Source organism: Sinohyriopsis cumingii, chromosome 5, assembly GCF_028554795.1.
Source record: "Sinohyriopsis cumingii isolate HCF-2022 chromosome 5, ASM2855479v2, whole genome shotgun sequence".
Taxonomy (NCBI): Eukaryota; Metazoa; Mollusca; class Bivalvia; order Unionida; family Unionidae; genus Sinohyriopsis; species Sinohyriopsis cumingii.
Genome location: NC_142965.1, coordinates 5,134,972 through 5,159,911, shown reverse-complemented (window position 1 = coordinate 5,159,911; position 24,940 = coordinate 5,134,972). Strand labels below are relative to the sequence as shown.

General features: G+C 33.4%; 1 protein-coding gene across 1 annotated transcript in view; it reads right to left on the bottom strand.

Annotated features, from left to right (window-relative positions):
- Positions 1-24,940, bottom strand: part of LOC149798563 (uncharacterized) — a 258,625-nt gene that overhangs the window by 140,841 nt on the left and 92,844 nt on the right. Inside the window, exons 37-47 of the mRNA XM_089957207.1 lie at positions 21,450-21,566; positions 17,714-17,830; positions 16,953-17,066; positions 15,486-15,602; positions 14,586-14,699; positions 11,010-11,123; positions 6,425-6,541; positions 4,216-4,329; positions 3,425-3,541; positions 2,884-3,003; positions 2,178-2,291 (exon numbers count right to left, since the gene is read on the bottom strand). Coding sequence (XP_089813333.1) covers positions 2,178-2,291; positions 2,884-3,003; positions 3,425-3,541; positions 4,216-4,329; positions 6,425-6,541; positions 11,010-11,123; positions 14,586-14,699; positions 15,486-15,602; positions 16,953-17,066; positions 17,714-17,830; positions 21,450-21,566 — 1,275 coding nt within the window. The remainder of the gene's footprint in view (positions 1-2,177; positions 2,292-2,883; positions 3,004-3,424; positions 3,542-4,215; positions 4,330-6,424; positions 6,542-11,009; positions 11,124-14,585; positions 14,700-15,485; positions 15,603-16,952; positions 17,067-17,713; positions 17,831-21,449; positions 21,567-24,940) is intronic.

Below are 24,940 nucleotides of genomic sequence, written 5' to 3'. Positions count from 1 at the left end.
ATACATAATCCTACTATCAATGATTAATCCATAATCCTACTATCAATGATTAATCCATAATCCTACTATCAATGATTAATACATAATCCTACTATCAATGATTAACACATAATCCTACTATCAATGATCAATACATAATCCTACTATCAATGATTAATCCATAATCCTACTATCAATGATTAATACATAATCCTACTATTAATGATTAATACATAATCCTACTATCAATGATTAATACATAATCCTACTATCAATGATTAATACATAATCCTACTATCAATGATTAATACATAATCCTACAATCAATGATTAATACATAATCCTACTATCAATAATTAATACATAATCCTACTATCAATGATTAATACATAATCCTACTATCAATGATTAATACATAATCCATCTCTCTAAGCTGACACATGTTTAATTAGCTTGTTTAATTTCTGCATAAATGATTCTGACTTACAATATTTTAAAAACATGCTATTTACTGACTGGTTCTTAAGTGAAGTTTATGTAAACAAAACACCTGAAGGCTTGTAAAATGTGATATGATTGATATTTTAATTGAGTTTGATTTTAAAAGTTCGTAAGACTGTTTTCATTTTTTTTCATTTTATAAAGTTAAATTAAACTGAATTCTCTCCACAATTTGGCTATGAGTAAGTCTTGTAGTCATCTAAGTGTTCATGGCAAGAATATTATTGAGCACTTTGTAATTCCAGTGAATAATAATATGAATAAATCCAAATAAAAAACTGAACACAACAATACCAATGATTCTGTGTCAGATGCTATTGCAAGAATGAGTAAAACAATTTCAAGTAAACAGGTTTATATAAAAAAACTAAGACAAAACAATAGAACCATGATGGCTCTCAAATGTTCATTTCTAGAAAATTCAAAGTTGTCAACAAGATAAACTCTGTTACTAAATTTATAATAAAGAATGTGGTAAACATCAGGTTTTTCATGGGGAATTCCAATTTCTAAGACTCAGATTAAGATAAACATGTTTACATTAATAATGATCCTAATATTTAGTCCACACTCATAGAGAAAATAACCAATTTTAGCTATTTACTATGCTGCTTACTGAAATGAATGACCCTAGTCAGGTACACAATGAACTTGATTTTGGACATGGTCAATTTAAAATTACATTTATACATAAAACGTAATGAAACAAAACTAACAAACCATACAAACAAAATATACATAACAATTGTAAACATGAAGAAAAAAGTGTTTGTAAATAAATATCTAACTTGATAATTGTCAGTAATTCTGTTATATTATTTTTCTCTGTTTTTATGCTTATCTTTTGTCAATTAATGCATATCACTAATGTAAAACTTCATCTTGATCACACAGTATTTACTACTATATGGTCCAAGCTTTATTACTCCAATTTATAAGGACCAGTTCAGCTCAGTCACTGACATCATGTCCCACACACTGAATAGCAGGACACATCACTAAAGATCATTTAATACAATAAAAGTAGTAGTTACTCAGGAAAAGAGAAACCTAACTAAATATGAATCAGTGCTTAAAACTATTAGGCTTACAGGCCCCATCCCTCAGGTTTAGAACCATTTGGCTTACAGGCCCTATCCTTCAGACAGCCAATACCAACTGACACTCCCTCTACATGAGAAACTAAGGCCTAAGTAGATCACATGTCATGTTGAATTTGACTAATTGTCACTATCATGTCAACTCAATGATTTATCTGTCAGTCTCATGACAGGAAGTAGATCACAGCGATTCTACCAAACACCATAATGTTTCTCAAAAATGAGAACAATAAGTGTTGACTAACTGCCATATATCACTAGTGATCTGACTCAAATCTACACCTCTGACTGTGAGGACATCTGACATACACCAATAAAAGTTTGTGATCATCTGAATTAGCTCATGATATAAAGAACTCCATTTCATGGCAAGAGGAGCTATCATTCAAATGATGCCTTTCACTTTTCAAATATGAAACGTAATTTAATTGGTGAATCAAAAGGTCAACAAAACATGATCTTGTATGCGAGCCCAAAAGGTCAACAAAACATGATCTTGTATGAGAGCGCATTAGATCTACTTCTTCCGAGTAGATCTCAATTTTATTCAGATTGGTCTTGCTTGGTGCTATCATAGTTAAGATTAAAAGTACTAACCAATCCTACAATTGTCCCCAGTCCATTCAGGTGGGCACCTGCAGGTATAACTGCCAGGTTGGTTGATACAACTACCACCATTGTGACATGGGTTCAGCAGGCACTCATTTTTGTCTGAAAAAAATAGCAATAGAAATAAACAAATAGCATGACATTTCATAGAAATAGAAATCAACAAATAGCATGACATTTCAGATTTATAGGACAGAAACAGTTAATAGCTGCAGTTGTCATTTTAACAAAACTACAGCATTTTTTGATAATATTTTCTGAGCCAAGATTGTGTTGTTTTTTTTCTTCAGAGAAAATGACCAATACAGTAGAACCTGTATTGAAAGACCACCCCTTCTATCAAATATTATTTGTCTCTCAAGACAGGTGGTCTCTCACAACAGGTCATAACACTATATTATCAACAAATCTATGCATGGAGAATGAGGTCTCTCAAGACAGGTGGCCTTTCATAGCAGTGGTCTCTAAATATAGGTTTTACTTTATAGATGCATACTGTATCTAAATGAAGCAAAATAAAACAGCATTAAAACTTTTGCCTGTAATTAGGTTATTAAAAGCTTCAGCTAATATACTTTTTGCATTTGGAAGACGTTTAATTTCAGATTCATAATTTATTTGGCCTTGTCATACAGTGATAAGACATTACTAGGTTCTGAATTTGAAAATTCTACCATTATTTTCAGTTTGTTACCTGCAAGACAGTTGGGCCCCTCCCAACCTGCTGTACACTGACAAATGTATGATCCATAGGAATTGTAACAGCTACCATTGTTATGACAGACTGGTGGATCTAGGAGACATTCATTTAAATCTGAAAATGAAAGTAGAAATTCTAGACACATATGATGAGGACTAATGAAACGAGCTAAATTACATCAGATCTAGTTGCTTCTAATTTGACACCGCAGACTGTACTTAAAATGAACAGCATCAAGAGTCATGACTCTCGCTATAAATCAAAATACACAGCATCAAAAGTCTTGACTCCTCAAAATACACAGTATTAAAAGAAAAGTCCTGCATATGATACCTCCTAATGATAATAATAATAATAATAATAAAAATAATAATAAAGAATTTGTTTAATAAGGGTTTCACATTCAACATCAGATAAACTCTAAAATTTGACCAATAAAGTGACAAAAACTAGAAATCTTGATCTCCATCCATCCATCCATCAAATTAATCAACTAATCGTCCTTCAATAAATCACTCAATCAGTCAATCCTCACCAATTTCACAAGTACTTCCAGTCCACCCCCCTGCACAGAAACACTGGAAGCTCCCTGGTGTATTAACACAAGTTCCTCCATGTAAACAGGGGTTCCTGGCAGCACACTCATCAAAATCTAACAATAAAATATACAATGAATGTGTAAATCCAGAGATTGGATTGTATACTATTTTATGAACGTACAAGCTTGCATAATAAAAGAATAAAAGAGTAGCAGTCTTATTCAGGTACTCTGTTAAAATTCTATCTCAGGATAACATGTTAAGAATAAAACAGTAGCAGTCTTATTTAGGTACTCTGTTACAATTCTATCTCAGAATGAAGTACCACAGGATAAAATGTAAAGGATTGTGACTTTAAATAATGACCAACAAAATCATACAATTAAGTACTTTGCAGAAAATATACTTTTTTCCGAATTAATGAGCTAAATTTATAAGGTGACACTTTTGATAATAAAATTAATTCCTTGTCATCTGGCCAAACACTTAAGAATGCTAATATGTCAAATTTGTACTGCAATGCTTTAAAAAAAAATGAAAACAGAATGGGGTGTTGGTAGTTCAGATAAAAATTAAAAACTATTTAAAACATGGCACTGAGATGGCACAAATGGGTTGAAGATTCCATGAATTTAGCAGGACTTAATTTGATATACAAAACTGTGTGATTTCATGATTTCAGTCAGACTTGATTTGATATATAAAGTGAGTTGAAGATTTCCTCATTGCTGGCAAATCTAAATATATTCCATTCCAGAGTATCTCTAACTATTGTCTTAAGGTTTACCTTTCTCACAATTTTCCTTGAACCACTGTGGTGGACAAATGCAGGTGTAGCTCCCTCTGGTGTTGATACAAGTGCCGTTGTTCTGGCAGGGGTTATGCAGGCATTCATCGATATCTGGTGGTATTAAAGTGCGGTTTCATTTAAGTTTTTAGTAAATTATACATATTTCATAATAAAACTAACTCAATGTAAATAATTTTTAAATAATTTTTTTCTAATATTGATATGTCAGAGTCTATTTTACTTTCACCTTGGGGGCAATAAGTGACCGAGTGGTCTAAAATGCTCACCATCCTGGATCACTGCCATATCACCTCTGTCTGTGTGGGATCGAGTCTCGGGCTCGGCCAATGTGGGTACATGAGAAAGCTTGCCAGTAGCTTCTAGTGAGTCGGTGGTTCTTTCTGGGGTTTTCCTGGGTTCTTACTCCACCCTATATACTGGATGCCATGTATAGTCTATCTTGTGCTGAAAAATGGTGTTAAACCCTACAACAGAAACAACAACTTTCACCTTGTAACATGGACATATCAGTATCTGTTATAGAAGTGCCATAACTGTAAATTGTGCAATCATACAAATTTTTCACAAACATTAAGCTGTTCCTAATTCAATTAGAAGACTTAATTAGCCAAAATGTTAGGGATCATCACTGTATAATGCACTTTTTTGTCTGTCATTTAATAGTCAACATAATTTTATGTTCCAAAATTGGTGAATAAACTGCAAAGGTGCCCGAAAATTTTAAACTAACATTTAGATTAATATAGTTTAACTAAAGTTTATTCCATCCTGATTTCTGAATGCTTTAGACTTTTAATATCTTGAAAAAATCTTCCAGACAAAATTTATTGATTGCTATGGGCTTTTACAATGGTGACCAGGTGTTAAGCTGGGTTACAACCAGAGGTTTAATCATATCAAATAAGAGAGCATGATTTCTTGTTCTAAAACACAGCTTTCATTGTCAAATTATAGTGCATGACATTCAATCTGGTTTGTGCTGGATCACAGCATTAGGTTGAAAGCATCCAAAAATGTTATGAGGCATGTATATAATGATTGTACAAGGAATATGGATGTATGACGATTGCAATAAAGTGAATAATCACCATTTACATGTGTAATCAAATTCTGAAAAATGACATCTATTACTGAATTAGATGGTGCGATATATATAACTTGCACTTTAATTGATTAAAGCTATTAATAGTAATAAACTTACTTGTACAGGTCCAGGAATTTTTGTTCAATCAATAAATTAACTCATTAACCCCTACCACCTCAATAACTCGTCATACTTTACCTTCCTCATCTCCCGAGTGTCATGATAACATGGTGCAGTTTACTAAGCTTGTTTCCTGGGTGCTGAGTCTGAGTGGCAGTATTAGTCTAGGCCTGTATCCCACACAATGAGTTAAATCAGCATGAGTTAAATCGGCCTGTATTCTGAGTTAAATTGGCACAACGAGTTAAATCAGCAAAACGAGTATACTGAGTTAAATTGGCACAATGAGTTAAATTGGCATGTATCCCAAATAATGAGTTAAATCGGCACAAATCACTGATTGATTTCAAGCCATTTCCTAATTATGGTGATCTCTGCACATATGATGAAGGAAATGCCTAGCTGTTTGGCTCAAGGGTTAATGAGTTAATTACAAGGTACAAAATTTAAAATTAAATAGGACTTTCAGATAACTACTGAAAACTGATGAGTTCTGGCATATATTATTTGAAAATTTAGATTATTTATTTTTAATAAACTATTCCAGATCAATGAATTTCATTCAGTCATTATCAAGAAAAGATATAACAATAACAAAAGACAAAATTTACACCACAAATCTGACTTTGAGATCAATTTAGAAAACTGACAGGTTTTAATCTCTATTTTAAAAATAAAAACAGCAGCACAGACAAGAAGATCTACAACCCATAATCTGCTCAAATTTAGGCTCTAACCAATTAGACATCAGATCTACTCCAGATTTAGGCATTAGCCAATCAGACATCAGATCTACTCCAAATTTAGGCATTAGCCAATCAGACATCAGATCTGCTCCAAATTTAGGCATTAGCCAATCAGACATCAGATCTACTCCAAATTTAGGCATTAGCCAATCAGACATCAGAATTCTGAGATAAGTTTGAAACTGAGTGTGAGAATATGATGTAATATTTGGACTTACTGATATGTTAATTTTACCTGTCTCACAGTTTTTGCCTGTCCAATATAAAGGACACTGGCAAATGTATCCACCTAGTAGATTTTGACAAGTGCCTCCATTCTGACAGGGGGCATATAGGTCACATTCATCTGTGTCTGAAATATAAAAATAATATGACATGAATGTTGATTGGAATGGTCATTTTAGATTGCTTGGAAGCTAAAATACCCAAAAATATGCCTTTTTAGAAATAGAAAATAATGCTATATTTCACTGCAATCATCCTTATGACACATACCTTCATCTATCTATTGTATTTAGACAAAGTTAAAAACGAAAATTACAAGCTACAAGTTATTCAGAACGATATCAATTTATCTAATGTTTTGATAGAAAACAAAGATATTTATGCTGTATCAGCAAAGGACAAGCAATTCAAATCATTCTGAGTTACTACACAATTTATCGTTTGAGAAATTTATGCTGTATTGGAAATGGACAAACAATTTAAATCATCCTGAGTTACTACACAATTTATCTTTTGAGAAATTTATGCTGTATCAGCAAAGGACAAACAATTCAAATCATCCTGAGTTACTACACAATTTATCTTTTGAGAAATTTATGCTGTATCAGCAAAGGACAAACAATTCAAATCATCCTGAGTTACTACACAATTTATCTTTTGAGAAATTTATGCTGTATCAGCAAAGGACAAACAATTCAAATCATCCTGAGTTACTACACAATTTATCTTTTGAGAAATTTATGCTGTATCAGCAAAGGACAAGCAATTCAAATCACTCTGAGTTACTACACAATTTGTCTTTTGAGAAATTTATGCTGTATCAGCAAAGGACAAGCAATTCAAATCATACTATGCAATTAATGTTTTGTGGATTTCTGTCAAGAAGAACCAAATAATGTTAAGTTCAAACTGGAACTTCTTTGTTCCAGTGCCAACCTCTTACATTGACTATTTTTTCTCACCCATGTGCACTTTAAGTAGGAAAAATATTACATCTACATTCCATCACATCAATGAGTTGCTCTAATTGCAAACATTGAGTGTTTCATTGGAGATTCTTAAAGCATTAAAGATCATCTTACCATGTCACGACACACCCACACACCACCATGTGACAACTGATGTCATACACATGGCTTGAGACAATCAGACTATATCATGATGTCCCCAACACAACAATGAACAGCAAAATTAGGTTAAGAAAGACAAAGCATGTGTACGATTCATTATGTTCCAGGGTCAATGAACGGTGTCTGTACAAATTTCATACTGCTAAAATTTTCTCGTAAGCATTTCCATATACATTATCCATTGCAAATTTCCAATAATTAACGCTTGTATGCCTAATCGTTTGAAAGACTACAGCAAGAATAATTAACAATCAACACATGCTTTCAGCGTGCATATAACTTTTACTTCAGACTTTGTGAATATCAAAAGAAGCATCTGAAAACTACTATGCTAACTATTGCGCAAAGTGCAGAGAACGACTTGCGTTTGTGAACTTGCTTTTCCATAATGGTAAAATAACACAGGAAATTAATAATGAGTTCCTAAACAAACACCATACACATGGAAAACCAGAGAACTAAGTGCAGTAGGCCTGCAATTGGCATGAGTCACTTTTATAAAAATTTTAAAGCTGAGCGCATGTACAATTTCATACCCTTTCAATTTCCAGCTAATAAAGCGGACATTATTTACTGGTCAACTGCTTGCATCTAAAAACACCGCCAAGCCCAGAAAACATGTTGGTGGCTTTTGTTTTTTGTTTAATGTTTATTAAATCGTGAATCTTTTATAAAACACCACATTATCTGCTCCTTGGTTGTGTATGCAGTTAAAGAAGAAAGACATGTTGGCTATTGTTTGTGCAGTGATTGTATGCAGAATTAATTGTAGACAATCACAAAGATGACTTGCTGGCTTTACTCATAGATCAGTAATAAGTAACATTTCCAATAATGTTTATTTTGGCATAACACTTCAAGAACCTGGTGAAATTGTTAAATTTCAGAAGCTATGCCACGATCGTATTATATTAAAATTCGTAAGTGAACTCTTCCCCAGAATGATAATAAATGTTTTACACGCTACTTCTTGTACTAAAAATCATTTTTTTCCTCGTACGAGAAAAATACACGTACAAGTATTAAAATTTCAGGAACCACACCACAATCGTATTATATTCAAATTCATACGCGATCTCTTCCCAAAAATGATCATAAAAGTTTTATACACTATTTCACATACTTGGAAGAAAAATAAATGTCATGTGCGAATGACTATACAAAAATTTCAGGAGCCACACCATGACCACGTTATATCTGAATTTGCGTTATCACGTTATGGCGGGGTCACACTATACTGAACATTGTGGATCAGGAGGGTGGTTCTATTGTTTTCACATAAGACTTGAAATTTATTGTTTTTTTTGTGGCAAGTTCAAGATTCACCAAAATTAATATACCCATTAAAATTGGAACCATCATGAAAAATAGTGATATCACAGCATTTATATTATGAAATGGATACCTCTTAATTTTGAAATATACCTCTTTTATTTCATTAATTTTATTCTAACATGAAAAACAGAATTCATTCATGTACACTAATTGTATTCTGCTGACCTAGTAATACAGAGTGTCTGGATAACAGAGTGCCTGGTTTAACTATTGGCTTCTTCCACTGATTCCAATTTGTTGACCTGATACTACAGTGCACTAGGGTCTCACTTAACTCATTAACCCCTGCCAATGAGTTTACGTGGCAGGAGGTAGTAGCCTACTGCCTAGCTCTGTAGCGTCAAGGTCATGTAAGATACACTAAAGTGGGTGGTATTATAGAAAGTTAGACCGATGTAGCTCTACAATGATATCAAATAATCTGGAAGTTCTATTTGCACTACAAAATACAGAGGGAAAAAACTCATTTTTTGGACACGATTTATTTCCACCCAAATTTTGCGTGTGGTCGGAATCCAATTTTGTGTCCGGATTTTAGACATTTTGGTCTCAGATCTAAGGCAGACCACTATGAACTGCAAACAGACTGACGAACCTTTGCAAAAAGTAGGATAAGATAGGCATTTGGAAAAAAGAGTGGTCTCGATATGAAAATAATGGGTCCGTTAAGCAAAAAAAAAAAAAAGAACTCCACCTTTAATCATTCTGCTCATGCACGAGCCAAATAGCCAATGAAAAACGATGTTTCTAACACAACTAGGCATTAGGTTATTTGAAAATCACCTGGAAGTTGATGTATTAAGATGTATTCAGCAACAGCTTTCAAAATGTGTTTCCTACTCGAATTTCAGGCGAAAATGACAAAAACCTACAGGGGTTAATTGTTTTAATGGGTGCATTTTGATGACGTCACCAAATTTGAATATTCCTTGCATATTTAATCACTTGTGCATCGACATTGCACATAAATTACAAATTTAGCCATTCCATAATGATTTGTAGAAAAATTAAAAAATCCTTGTTAACTCATTAACCCCTGCGACGAGTTTACGTGGCAGGAGGTAGTAGCCTATTGCCGAGCTCTGTAGCGTCAAGGTCATATATGATACACTAAAGTGGGTGGTATGATAGAAAGATAACAGATGTAGCTCTATAATGATGCCAAATAATCTGGAAGTCCTAGTTGCACTACAAAATACAGAGGGAAAAACCTCATGTTTTGGACCCGATTTTTTCCACCCAAACTTTGCCTGTGGTCAGAATCCAATTCTTTGTCCAGATTTTATACTTTTTGGTCTCAGATTTAAGGCAGACTGGTATGAACTGCAAACATACCAATGAATTTTTGCAAAAAGTAGGATGAGATGGGCATTTGGAATAAAGAGTGGTCTCGATATGAAAATAATGGGTCCGTTAAGCAAAAAAAAAAAAGAACTCCAACTTTTACCCTTCTGCTCATGCACGAGTCAAATAGCCACTGAAAAATGATGTTTCTAACACAACTAGGCATTAGGTTATTGGAAAATCACCTGAAAGTTGATGTATTAGGATGTATTCAGCAATAGCTTTCAAAATGTGTTTCCTAATGGAATTTCAGGCGAAAATGACAAAAACCTCCAGGGGTTAATGTGTTAACCATTGGCTCATATCTGCACCAACTGCACTCTGCTGACAGAGCATTGCAATACACAAGTGTGTTGTTTAGCTCTAGGCTGTTTACACTGATGCAATCTGTTGACCTAGTACTGCAGAAACTGGGCATCTCACTTAACCATTGACTGTGTACACTGATATTAATCTGTTGAACAAGTATTACAGCATGCAAGCATCTTGCCTAACTATTGGCTGTGTACTCATGCAATGATACTGTGAATCTATACTGTATCATATCCAGCATTAATGTTGGAAACACACATCTCCAAAAGAGTTATTTACTACATTCCATAGCATTAATATTGGAAACACCTGCTTTTAACAATGGTATCTACTGTGCAAGATAAACACCTATTTTTCTCTATACATTGTAACGAGAAAAAGTTTCATGTCAGATATGTGGATTTCTTCTTTTCTGTAACTGTTCTAATCAAGTGATTTTTCACACATTAGAATCGCCATTAACTAATGTAATACCTTTATCACAATTAGGTCCAGTCCACTCCATGAGACAGCGACATCTAAAGGAGCCCACAGTGTTTACACATGTCCCATCATTCTTGCAGGGCATTCTCTCACATTCATCTTCATCTGTAGAAAATAACATGTTCTGTCATAAATGCAGATAAAATAACATGGCCTGTCAGTAATATACAAATAAAATAACATGTTCTGTCATTAATGCAGATAAAATAACATGGCCTGTCAGTAATATGCAAATAAAATTACATGATCTGTCATTAATGCAGATAAAATAACATAGCCTGTCAGTAATATGCAAATAAAATAACATGATCTGTCATTAATGCAGATAAAATAACATGGCCTGTCAGCAATATGCAAATGAAATAACATGATCTGTCATTAATGCAGATAAAATAACATGGCCTGTCAGCAATATGCAAATGAAATAACATGATCTGTCATTAATATGCAAATGTGTTACTCATTATTAAATGAGTCTGAGACTTTAATATGAAATGACAAGGATACCATTTATACCTGCTTATAAGTCCAGTCCAACTGCAAACAATATACACCTGGTCTGTCACTGCATACTGCAGCAGAAGATCTGGGTCTATGCTGTTTATTGTACTAATTACTTCTAAAAAACTGCACAGACCCAGATCTGTTGGTGCATTATGCGATGGATTACTGCAGTTGGACTTGACTTATAAGCAAGTATATACAGAAGTCAAAATTAATTTAGAACTTCATAATTTTACTTATCTGTAAATTAAAGTTTTGCAAAAAGCAAAATTTGTCACCACAACCTAATTTCACACATTCAGATGAGAGCTGATTCTTTCCATTAAATGATAACTGTTTACTGGCATAAGGGAGATAACTGGAATTCTTCCTGTTCTACTGGATCTTTAATTCCTAGAGTCAGGAATGGACCACTCCAATGGCCTAAGTGGTTAGAGTGTCAGCCTCTGATACAGGAGGTCATGGGTTCAAACTCAAGCTGAGTCATACCAAAGACTTATAAAAATGGTACTAACAGCTGCCTCACTTGGCGCTCAGCATTAAGATGTTAGTGTTAGGACTGGTCGGCCTGGTGTCAGGATAATGTGACTGGGTGGGACATCATGCTACATGTCTTCGGCATGATGCCCCAGTGCTAGACATCACTATAAACTGCCACACTGCAGACATCGTAGTGATATGACTAAAATTGTTTAAGCTATGTTAAAAATCTAAATCACACACATTTCTTTCTAAAGAACAGTCCATTGTTCACTTGACCTTTCATTCAAAGATTTATGAAGGAACCTATTCTTTCCATAGAATGAATATATATTGACCTATAAATTATGGATTCTGGAAGCTGCGTACTATTTCAACTGAGGTGGCACGCTACAGTTTCACATTTTGCATAGGGTTAGAATTTTAAAGAAAAAGAATTTCTCCGGCTTTCCTCACTGGGTATACTGGCTATTTAAAAAAGACCTTGTATATCTAGGTATAATTCAAAGAACCTTTAATTCCCTTTATTTTGGTTTATGATTGATGGGTGTAATATGGGTTATAGAGTATACAGCTTGGCCTTACTCCAGATGTGCACCTTTCAGAAAAGTGCTAGCTCCACTTGGTCATTTTCACTTCCTGAACTTCAGAGGCAAATTGTATAAAAAAGAGCTGATAACTTTTTATATTTTATATATTTGGTAATTCATTTATTGCACTTTCAGAAGCTGATACTGTCTAGTCTGGCAAAATTCATTTTCCCTATTTTAATAGGTGCTAAAGATAGTGTACTTTAGACTAATTCAAGATGATTTTTTAACACAAGGGAGCAGTCATTTTAGTTAGCAGTATGCTTAGATCATGTACAATTTCCAAAAGTACAATATCCAAAGAAATATCATCCACATTACATTAATGTAGCATGGAGGTATCCCAACATTCTCTCCATTGTGCATGTTTTAAATGCAAACAACTTTACCTTACATATGTCACTCTCTCAAAAGTACATAATAACTGGTAAGCACCCCCTTAATGAATGGCACTTGTTCATTGAGCCTATAAATTCATGGATTTAGGAAGCAATCTATTCTTTGCATAAAAAGGTCCTATGTAAAGTAAGCATTTAAATTCATGGATTCAGGAAGCAGTTTATTCTTTGCATAGAATGGTCCTTTGTTGAGTGAGCTGTTAAATTTAAGGACTCAGGAAGCAGTCTATTCTTTGCATAGAACGGTCCTTTGTAGAGTGAGCCTTTAAATTCATGGATTCAGGAAGAAGTTTAATTTTTGCATAGAATGATTCTTAGTTGATTGGGTCTTTAATTTATGGTTCAGGAAAAAGTCAGTTCTTGGCATAGTCCCTTTATTCATTGGGCCTTTAAAAATTCATGGATTCAGGAAGAAGTTTATTCTTTACATAGAATGTGTCCTTTATTAATTGGCTTTTTAAAGCTGAGGTTGGTAATTTTTACCCACATGAAAAATAGAGAATTCTCAGCAAAAACTCAATAATGGTATACATCCAATCATACAGTGCTATTTAGATTAGCTGATCATTCAAACACAAGATTGACTGTTTATTTCTTTAGGTCATTTGACTTTGATTTTAAATAGAATCCTTCTAGAGCACTATTTTTGATTAAGGACTGAATATTAATTGCAATTATCATGCTAACAATTATTCAAGATATTTTTCAAGTCTAATATTTTGTAAATCGTACTATCATATCATTTTTTAACATATGATGAAGGATGCATCATAATATTCAAGTAAACCAAATGTTTCCACATGCTAGAAATAAAGTTTTGGCCCACAAGTTAAGACCATGTACACAGTCTACATAATATTTGCTAACAACATCAGTTAATAAGATAAAAGACCATTTCAGCACTATTCAATATCATTTCAAATCTTCTTCTCATAAGCTTACATATCAAGTTTAATCAAAGCATGTTCTCAAATGAACCTTCCATATTGTTAACAATGAGTTTTCAAAACACTCAAACCATAACTATTAGTTTAAAAAAAATTATGTTCTTGGATTATATGATTCGAGTATATGGATACAAATACCTAGGGAACATACTGTAATAATTTTTTTAATCTTAAACAAGTAGTATGTTGCTTGAAATGATATCCTGACTGGTAAAAACAGAAATAATTCTATTTTGATATGATATACATCTTCAGGCCTAACTATACATGGCATTATATCAATCTGGAGTAAATATAGTCAAACTTGTATTCACTGTATTTGTCAGAACAAGAAAATAATATGGAGAAATATGAAATACACTCTTTCAAACATGTAACTATTTACAAATACAGTACAACCTTTTTGGAAAGACTGACCCTTCTGCCAGAAAATAATTGTCTCTCAAAATAGGTGGTCACTCATGACAGACTATAACACCATATAATCAATAAATATGTGCATCGAGAACCTGGTATCTCAAGACAGTTGGTCTCTCAATACAGGTTTAACTGTGACACATTCTTTTGTTAAGGGTTTCTCAACTGCAGCACATTAGCTAAGTGTTTTCTTTTTAAGTTATAATATTTATTATTGACCTATATACCAACCTATCTGACAGAGTTTCCCTGTCCATCCAGTCGGACATGAACATCTGAAGGACCCAGGAGAATTTGTACAAGTTGCACCATTCAAACATGGCTTGTACTGACATTCATTAATATCTACAATAAAAAAAATAGTATCTTTATATTATGAACTTATATATCAAGTTTGATCAATGTCCGAAGCATCCAGATTATAAAAATCAGGCATGTAGATGAGTTTTGTTTACAGTATCACAGAGGTACCATGAACAAACATATAGGTATACAATCAATGTTAAAATATTGACAATCATAAATAATGTATTTAGCATCATTATGTTAAACAATTTAAGCATATTTTCAACATGTAATTTCTGCATTTTACAACCCTACTGTAGTAATATTTATTTAAGTACTGTGCTTTCTAAATCAAATCTTAATGTAAATATTCTGCTAGCAAGTTTAATAAGATAGAAACATATCAAGATTATCATCTTGTATTTATTACCAAATTTACAATCTTGTACAAACTGCTAAATTTACAATCTCGTACAATCTGCCAAATTTACAATCTTGTACAAACTGCCAAATTACAATCTTGTACAAACTGCCAAATTTACAATCTTGTTTAAACTGCCAAATTTACAATCTTGTACAAACTGCCAAATTACAATCTTGCACAAATTGCCAAATTTACAATCTTGCACACACTGCCAAATTTACAATCTTGCACAAATCGCCAAATTTATAATTCTGTACAAATTGCCAAATTAACAATCTTGTTCACAATTCCAAATTTAAAATCTTATACAAACTGCAAATTTACTGTCTTGTACAAATTGCCAAATTTACAATCTTGCGCCTTAGTTACAATTTTAACAATATTAATCTTGTTTCTACTGCCAAATTTACAAATTCACATACCTATTTCACACATGTCACCAGTCCATCCTATTTCACACTGGCAGGTGTAATCACCATAGAAGTTGATACAAGTGCTGCCATTTCTACAGGGCATCAGTGTCAAACATTCATCAACATCTGAAACAAATAAATGGATAAACATGCAAACTTTACTGCTAAAGAGAAAACATTATAATTCAGTATTGTGTGAAGAAGATTATTTTTCTTTCTTTAGTATATTGTAATTTTATGATCATGTTTCATGCAGCACCCACCTACCCCACCCCCCCATATTTAGTTTGCAGTTGAATTCAATATTAGTATCTGGTAAATGCAGAGATTTGATATCAAATCTTCAGTATTCCAATTTATCTTAACATTTTTGGTGTCTCTAAAATAAATTTATGATAAATAAGGTTCAACTGTATTATAATCTTACAGGTGTAAACTTCTGACAGGTATAAACTACTATAAGATGTCACTATATTTTCAATTTTATTATGGTCTTATAGGTGTGAATTTCTGACAGGTATGAACTACTATAATATTTATTATGGCCTTATAGGTGTGGATTTTTAACTGTATTATAGTCGTACAGGTGTGAACAACTATAAAGTCACTTTATCAAAAGTTATTTTATTGTCTTACAGGTGTGACAAAATAAAGTTACAATACTGTCAATTATATTATAGCTTTACAAGTGTGAACCATGAAATCACTGTATTTTAAATTGTACTGTGATGATGGTGAGTCTCAGGACAAGAAAAAATATTTGTGTATCCCATGAATGTAAAAAAAAAATATTTTCAGTGTCCTTACACCTATAGACACAAAACTGTCAAGATAAAATATTTAAGATTTCCTTTCATTACATGGCAGTGACCAGCTCCTGATCAATTACCATGTCTAAAAACTGTTGTAAACTACTAAGATTGTTGTTATGTTATTTATTATGCATGTGCATATTTTCTAATTTCTCTGACATGAGATAAAATGGCATCTGTATTAAAGAACAAAGATCAATCTGCAGAAAGAACAGAAGCTATACTCAATATACCAATTAAGGTGCCAACAAATGGTATTGGTAAAGCCAAAAAAACTTATATGAGAAAAAGCAACAATATATTAATGATTCTTATGGTTTCCAGGATGTCTTTTACCAAGGTACTTTTGATGCTTTTCATTATCAGCAAATTAAAAAAAACTATTAATTTATTGGTATGGCATTCATGAAAGCTGTATTTGACAAATGTTGTCCTTTATCCCTTCATGAGGAATTTCTCTGAATTACTTGAATAATATAAACTTCACCATGTGAAGAAAATTATACTATCTTATTAAAACTGAGTAAAACAGGTTTGTACTAACCTAACTGAGAAAAAGGCCATGTAAACCCTTTCAGACAGAGCTAAAGGAGCTGTTGTCATTTAAGATAAATATTACACAAAGAGTATGTGTGAAAGAAGAGGGGGAAAGAAAAAGACCTGCCTATCTGACAGAAAGGTCCTGTGAATCCTTTTACGCAGATACAGGTAAAGGAACCATCATTATTCTGACAGGTTCCATTATTTGCACATGGATTTTCCAAACACTCATTGACATCTGAAAAATAGCAATAAATTCTGAATATGTATAAACTAAATTTCCATTCATTTAGCATGTCAGGATAAAAGTATTTGTGGTTGAACGCACTAAAGAATGGAAAAATCTAACACTACGAGAGCTACCTAAAATTGAAGTCAATGAACTTTTTGACGCATAAACTATGAGAAGATGATTTAGATTCAGGCAAAGAAAGCATATAGATTATTACATAGAAATCCTCTTTTATTCACAAATTTAAATATTATCACAGATTTCTTATACTGCATCATAAGGTTGTTTTATATTTTCAACACTATATTATACTTTCATAATTAATGGTCGTATCACACGGTGATTCAAAACAATGTGAAGATCATATATTAAATTTGAATACAACGGGTCTATTCTACCCCCATAGGTCTGCATACACAGGAGGGTGTAATAAGACTGTTATACCTCCCTCAGCTTGCATGTATTATGGAGTACAGGAGGGTGCAATGTGATTTTTACACCCCTTTCAGCTCACAGAGGGTTACATGGGAAAGAAAATTAGTTGTACCATATATAAATGCTGGTGTGATGAGGATATAAGTTTTTCCCACACTAACTAAGGATACAGGTTTTTCCCACATTAACCATGGATACTGGTTTTTCCCCACACTAACCATTTTCACAGTTCTTGCCCGTCCTTCCTCTTGGACAGGAACATGTGTATGCCCCATGATTATTAATACATGTCCCTCCATTTTTACAGGGTTTGTCCATTTCACACTCATTACGATCTGAAATTACACAGGAATTCAGAATTTTCATTTCCAAGTATTATGTTCAAAATAGTTACAAACATCAGATTACATTTAATTTTATTATCTCTATGCTATCTTGTCACAACAACTGTTTATATTGGCCTAACACTTAGCAATGACATAAAGTAATGTGATTAGACACTGAGCATTGTAGCTTGACACATTGTAGCCTAACACTTAGCCATGCTATATAGCTATGCAACTAGATACATTGTGGCCTTCACACTTGGTAATGCCACATAACATGATTTGAAACACTGTGGCCTCACACTTAGCAATGCCAAATAACATTATGACTTGACACATTGTGGCCCAACACTTAGCTATATCACATAAAAGCATAAACTGACACATTGTGGCTGAACCCTTAGCAATGCCACATAACATTATGACTTGACACAGTGTGTCCTGACACTTAGCAGTGCCAATGACAATATGACCTGACACACTGTGGCCTGACACTTAGCTATATCACCTTAAAGCATAAATTGACATACTGTCGCCTGACACTTAGCTATATCACATGAAAACATAAATTGACACATTGTGGTCTGACAGTTAGATGTATCACATAAAAGCATAAATTGACACATTGCAACCTGACACTTATCTATATCACATAAAAGCATAAAATTTACACATTGTGGCCTGACACTTAGCTATACCACATAAAAGCATAAATTGACACATTGTGGCCTGACACTTATCTATATCACATAAAAGCATAACTTGACACATTGTGGCCTGACACTTAGCTATATCACATAAAAGCATAACTTGACACACTGTGGCCTGACACTTATCTATATCACAAAAAAGCATAAATTGACACATTGTGGCCTGACACTTAGCTATATCACATAAAAGCATAACTTGACACATTGTGTCCTGACACTTAGCTCTGTCACATAAAAGCATAACTTGACACATTGTGGCTGAACATTTAACAATGCTATAAGAGACTATGGCTGTGTCCTGCCAAAAACCTTACCATTGGGTGATGAATCTCATACTTGTGTTCCTTTGACTTCTTTAATGATACAATATGTCCCTGGAATTATCTCATGGCATTTGAATTATTCAATATGTCACTGCAATTATCTCATGGGATTTTGAATAATACAATATGTCACTACAATTATCTCAAGGTATATACCATTATTCAGAAAATACATTTCATAAAAATATAAAATATTGGTTTCATGTCTTACGGCACAACAACACTTTGAAGATTGCATTACACCAAGGCAAGCAATGTATGTTGCCCAAAGATATGCCATAGTAGCTATTCTGGAATAATCAGAATTAAACCTGAACCCATCTGTTTGTGAAACTTGCACCTTAACCACTGAGACACTTCTCATATCTAATTAATACTTGTGTGTGCCTCTATTTTTAAAGACTTGATAAAAATCCAACATTTTGAAGCAACCTTTTATTGTAGTAAAAATAATGTAGAAGACATCATGAACACATTGTTAGAATTACTTTTTAAGTCATGGCTGGATTATTCTTAACTATGTCAGCCATAACTTTTCTCAAACCAAAAGCTGTCAGAATACATTGTATGTTGTCTGTACACAAATGCCATATTTTTCACAATTTCTGAGGAAGTCATAACCTGCATGGCAATATATATATATACTTTGTCAATATTTTTTCATACTAAAAGTTTAGCATCACAAATGTCTTTGGGGAGATAATCTACTTATTATTTTTATTGGAATTTTTAGCAAAATGTAGGTGTGTAGGGTAACATTTAAACCTTATTTCAATAGGCCATTTTGCATGATTGCTTTTCTTTATGAATAAAAAATATATATTTACCTGTTCAATCAATACTGCATGGTGCACATAGCTTTGCATAAAGATAATAAAGGATGAAAAATTGCTCACACTGACCTAATTTGAGAATGATGGTGTCTTAAATACCACAGAATATCCATGGAGAGGAACATAATACCATGATATAGCTCCAAGTAATTAATGCATAAAATGTAGGTCTTACTGTCCCACTATTGAGGCGATAATGTTGTACTCAGATCTGCAGGACGACTCAACCAAAATATTCTGAGGAAGTCATAACCTGCATCATTTAGTGACCAAATGTTTATAGTAAACAAAGTCACTTAAGAAATAAAATTGGATAAAAAATATTAAAATATTAAATAAGGTCAAGCATGTACTAATAAACACAAGCTGTGGACTTTAAATGCAAATTTCCCTTATATGAGCAAATATCCAAACTTTAACACAAACTGTAACGCAAACTGTAACACAAACTGTAACAACTGTAACACAAACTTGACCACAAACTTTAACTGTAACTGTAACACAAACATGAGCACAAACTGTAACTGTAACACAAACTGTAACAACTGTAACACAAACTGTAGCACAAACTTAACCACAAACGGTAACACAAACTGGAACACAAACTGTAACATGCTGTCTACATGTGCTGACAAAGATACTGATACCAACATTACTGGTACTCTTCTGTACTTTGGCAGCTAATGATCAAATGTCTTTTGTCCTTTAATATCCATGTGTGAAGCTTTGATTTATCTCACATACAAACCAAGTCAATTAGATACAACTATGCTTTAATATATTTTGTTATTTTTCTACTGAGAGTGAAGAGTTAATTGGTATAATGATTATTTTTTCCACTGAGACTAAGTTAATTGCATATTTGTTATTTGTCCACTAAGAAGAGTGAATAGTCAATTGATATAATTGTTATTTTTCCACCAAATGTGAACAGCTCTGGTATAATGGTCAAGTCTGATTTTGACCTGTTAGTGTAACTTGCATCAGAAAACTAAACATGTCATGCAAGCATTGTGTATAGTAATTTGTCAGAACTGTTTTCCTCCTTGGAAACATTTCGTTTCATGAAAAGAAATGATTCATCTGGGAACAGATTTTATTATATTGCTGTCTACATATGCAGATGAAACAGAAACTTCTAGCATATCTGGGAACAAATTTCAGCCTTGCATATACACAAAAAATTTAAAACCTGTCTTGAGAGACCACCTCTTCCACCAACAAAGAGCAGTTTCTCAAGACAGGTGGTCTCTCATAACAGGTCAGTGCAGGAAGGTCAGTTTTTCTAAGTCAGAATTTAACTAGGTTTAAAAGGGAAATATACCCACAATAACTGTACATGTACTTATTCTTTATTCAAAGTTCTTTTTAAAGTATTGCATGTATTCGTCTCAATATAATTACATAAAGTTCAGTAAAATCTATATCTGGTATTGTGATGCAGTCATTCATAGCTGTACTGAAATACATATTCTGCATAGAAATCATTGCAACTGGTCATCAGGTGGTCAGTCTTGACCGTACATTTATAAAATAAATTCAATCTGTGAACAACAATTTCAGTTCTAAATAACAGTTGGTAAAACACAGCAAAAGTCACTAAAATCAGGTTTCTTTGTATTTCTTCAAAGTTTCATTTGAACACAGTAACCAATTTTTATCTCCCCTCTCATGATTACCATTAAAAAGTGATAATAATGCATCATCATTCACAGGCGCATCAAAATGATTAGTGGGAAGAAAAAGAACTTTCAACTTTTACCTAGATCACATGTGCGTCCCATCCATCCTACAGGACAGATACAGTTGTAGGACCCATCACGATTTTCACATGTCCCTCCATTTTGGCATGGACTGACTCCTGTACATTCATCGTAATCTGAAATATTACACGAGTATAATTTTATGACATCACAATATTATCACTGACTATTTTACAAGTTTGGGTTGACTAAAGGGGGCTCTAAGATAAGGGCTCATTTCAACATGAATAACACAAATGTAAGATTCTGTGAAAAGCGTATGACAAAATACCATATATGCTCATACATAAGTTGAGTTGAACTGCAAATAACATAAACTCTGATCTTTCATAACATAACATGCCAGCAGATCAGGGTCTGTGTTGTTTGTTCCACAGGTTATTCCCAATAAACTACACAGACCCAGACCTGCCAGCACATTATGCAATGGCAAATCAGGGTCTGTGCAGTTTGCTGCTGGACTCAACTTGTAAGCGAGTAATACTGTAATGTGAGTTGATGTATTTTCATGGATATCAATATATGAGGTTTGCCAAAAATTGACAATGTTTGGACGGTAATAAAATTCACGCATTTGAGAAGAATCGTCTGTGGTCTTAACCAATGAATCCCTTTTTGTTGAGTCTAAACATCTGTGGTTTGTGACAGCTGCAAAACAAAGAAAACTGGTAGCCATTAAATAAAATTAAACCTGCAGAATTCCACCTTTTATTCAATGAATCACTGAAAAATGTCCAGTGAAATAAATTGCATTTGATACTTTTAACCTTAGGCATCACACTTACACAGCTATCTAGCACACCATTATGCTTACACAGCTATGTGACAAATTATTACACTGACACATCTATGTGACACAGAATTAAACTTAAACAGTTATGTGACACATCATTACACTAAGATAGCTATGTGACACATCATTACACTTAGACAGCTGTGTGACACATTACACTTACATAGCTATATGATACATCTTTACATTGACACAGCTACATGACACACCATTACATTTACACAACTACATGACATAGTATTACACTTACATAGATATGTGACACATCATAACATTTACACAGCTATGTGACACATTACATTTACACAGTTATGTGACACATTATTACACTTACATAGATATGTGATACATCATCACATTTACACAGTTATGTGACACATCATTACATTTACACAGCTATGTAACACATTATTACACTTACATAGATATGTGACACATTATTACATTTAAATAGCTATGTGACATATCATTATATGAAGATAATGTATATAAAGGTGCAGTGCACAATACAGACAGGTCAGGGTCTATGATCTATTATTATGGAGAAGCAGATCAGGGTCTATGTTGCTTGTTCTGTTGGTTATCCTAACAAACAGTATATATTCTAATCTACAACTGCATAATGCACCAGCAGATCAGGGTCTATATTGTTAATTTTACTGGTTGGACCTAACTAACACATGATCTATCAGTGCATTATGTACCAGCAGAGCTGAGTTTATGTTGTTTGCAGTTGTATTGGGCTTCTCATACACATGTATAGATTGTACACAGTCATGTACACAGTCATGTACAATGTCCATTAATGGCACCATGTCATGAGGAATGTCATGTACACAGTCATGTACAATGTCCATTAATGACACCATGTCATGAGCAATGTCATGTACACAGTCATGTACAATGTCCATTATTTATAATAATATTAACGACACAATCACATGAGGAATATCATGTACACAGTCATGTACAATGTCCATTATTTATGATAATATTAACGACACCATGGCATGAGGAATATCATGCAGGGGTTTCATATATTACGAAAATATTCACTTTACATTTTTCAATATTCAAAAGGCAGACATATTTGTTTCAATGCTGAAAACAAAGTTTCCTCTATGTTATTTGACAAGATTTTATTCAAAGCATTGAAAAAAAAATGAATTATTCTATCCTATAAATATTTCCATATGATCTAAAGCAATAAGTGACATGTACTATTTAAATAAAGACAATAATTTTCAAAGTTGTTAGCTCCTCAATGACAGTGACACTTCAAGCTCCTAAATGACACTGACCCTTCAGAATACATCCATAATATGTGTTTACTGATGTATTTGGAGAGAAAAATATTTAAAATATTTATAAAAAGAAAAGGAGAAGCAGGTTAGAAATTTACATAACTGCGTATAGTACATACTTTGCCTGCCTATCCACTGGAACATGTACATGACAATTACAGTCTTTGTGTGTCCATCCAATGGGACATGTACATGGCAATTACAGTCATTGCCTGCCCATCCACTGGGACATGTACATGGCAATTACAGTCATTGTGTGTCCATCCACTGGGACATGTACATGGCAATTACAGTCACTGTGTGTCCATTCACTGGGACATGTACATGGCAATTAGTCATTGCCTGCCCATCCACTGGGACATGTACATGGCAATTACAGTCATTGTGTGTCCATCCACTGGAAAATTTATATATCAACTGCCTACAGTGGTCTTTGCTTGTCCATATATTACACATAGTACAGTTTTTCCTGTATATATACTGGCATATTTACATGATAATTACCTATATTACAGTTTCTATTTGTCCATCCAATGGAACATTTACATGATAACTGCATAAAGTAAATTTTTGCCTGTCCATCCACTGGTTAATTTACATGATAATTATAAATTGTAGTGTTTCCATTGACTGGAACATTTATGTGATAATTACCTAAAGAAGTTTTTCCATGTCCATCCAATGAAATATTTACATGACAGTTACATATAGTACAGTCTTTGCCTGTCCATATATTACACACGGTAGTTTTTGCCTGTCCATCAACTGGTATATTACATGGTAATTACCTATAGTAATGTTTACCTATCCATCCAATGAAACATTTACATGATAATTACCTACAGTACAGTCTTTGCCTGTCCATATATTACACACAGTAGTTTTTGCCTGTCCATCAACTGGTACATTACATGGTAATTACCTATAGTAATGTTTACCTGTCCATCCAATGAAACATTTACATGATAATTACCTACAGTACAGTCTTTGCCGGTCTATATATTACACATAGTAGTTTTTGCCTGTCCATCAACTGGTACATTACATGGTAATTACCTATAGTATTGTTTATCTGTCCATCCAATGAAATGTTTACATGATAATTACCTATAGTACAGTTTTTGCCTGTCTATCCATTGGCACATTTACATGATAATTACCCATAGCACAGTCATTGCCTGTCTATATATTATATATAGTACAGTTTTTGCCTGTCTATCCATTGGCACATTTACATGATAATTACCTAAAGTACAGTTTTTGCTTGTCCATCCACTGAAACATTTACATGACAGTTGTCTATAGTTCAGTTTTTCCCTGCCCATCAACTGAAGCATTTACATCAGTGCTGTCCAACCCACATGCAGCTCACGGGCTGATTTTAAATAGCCTG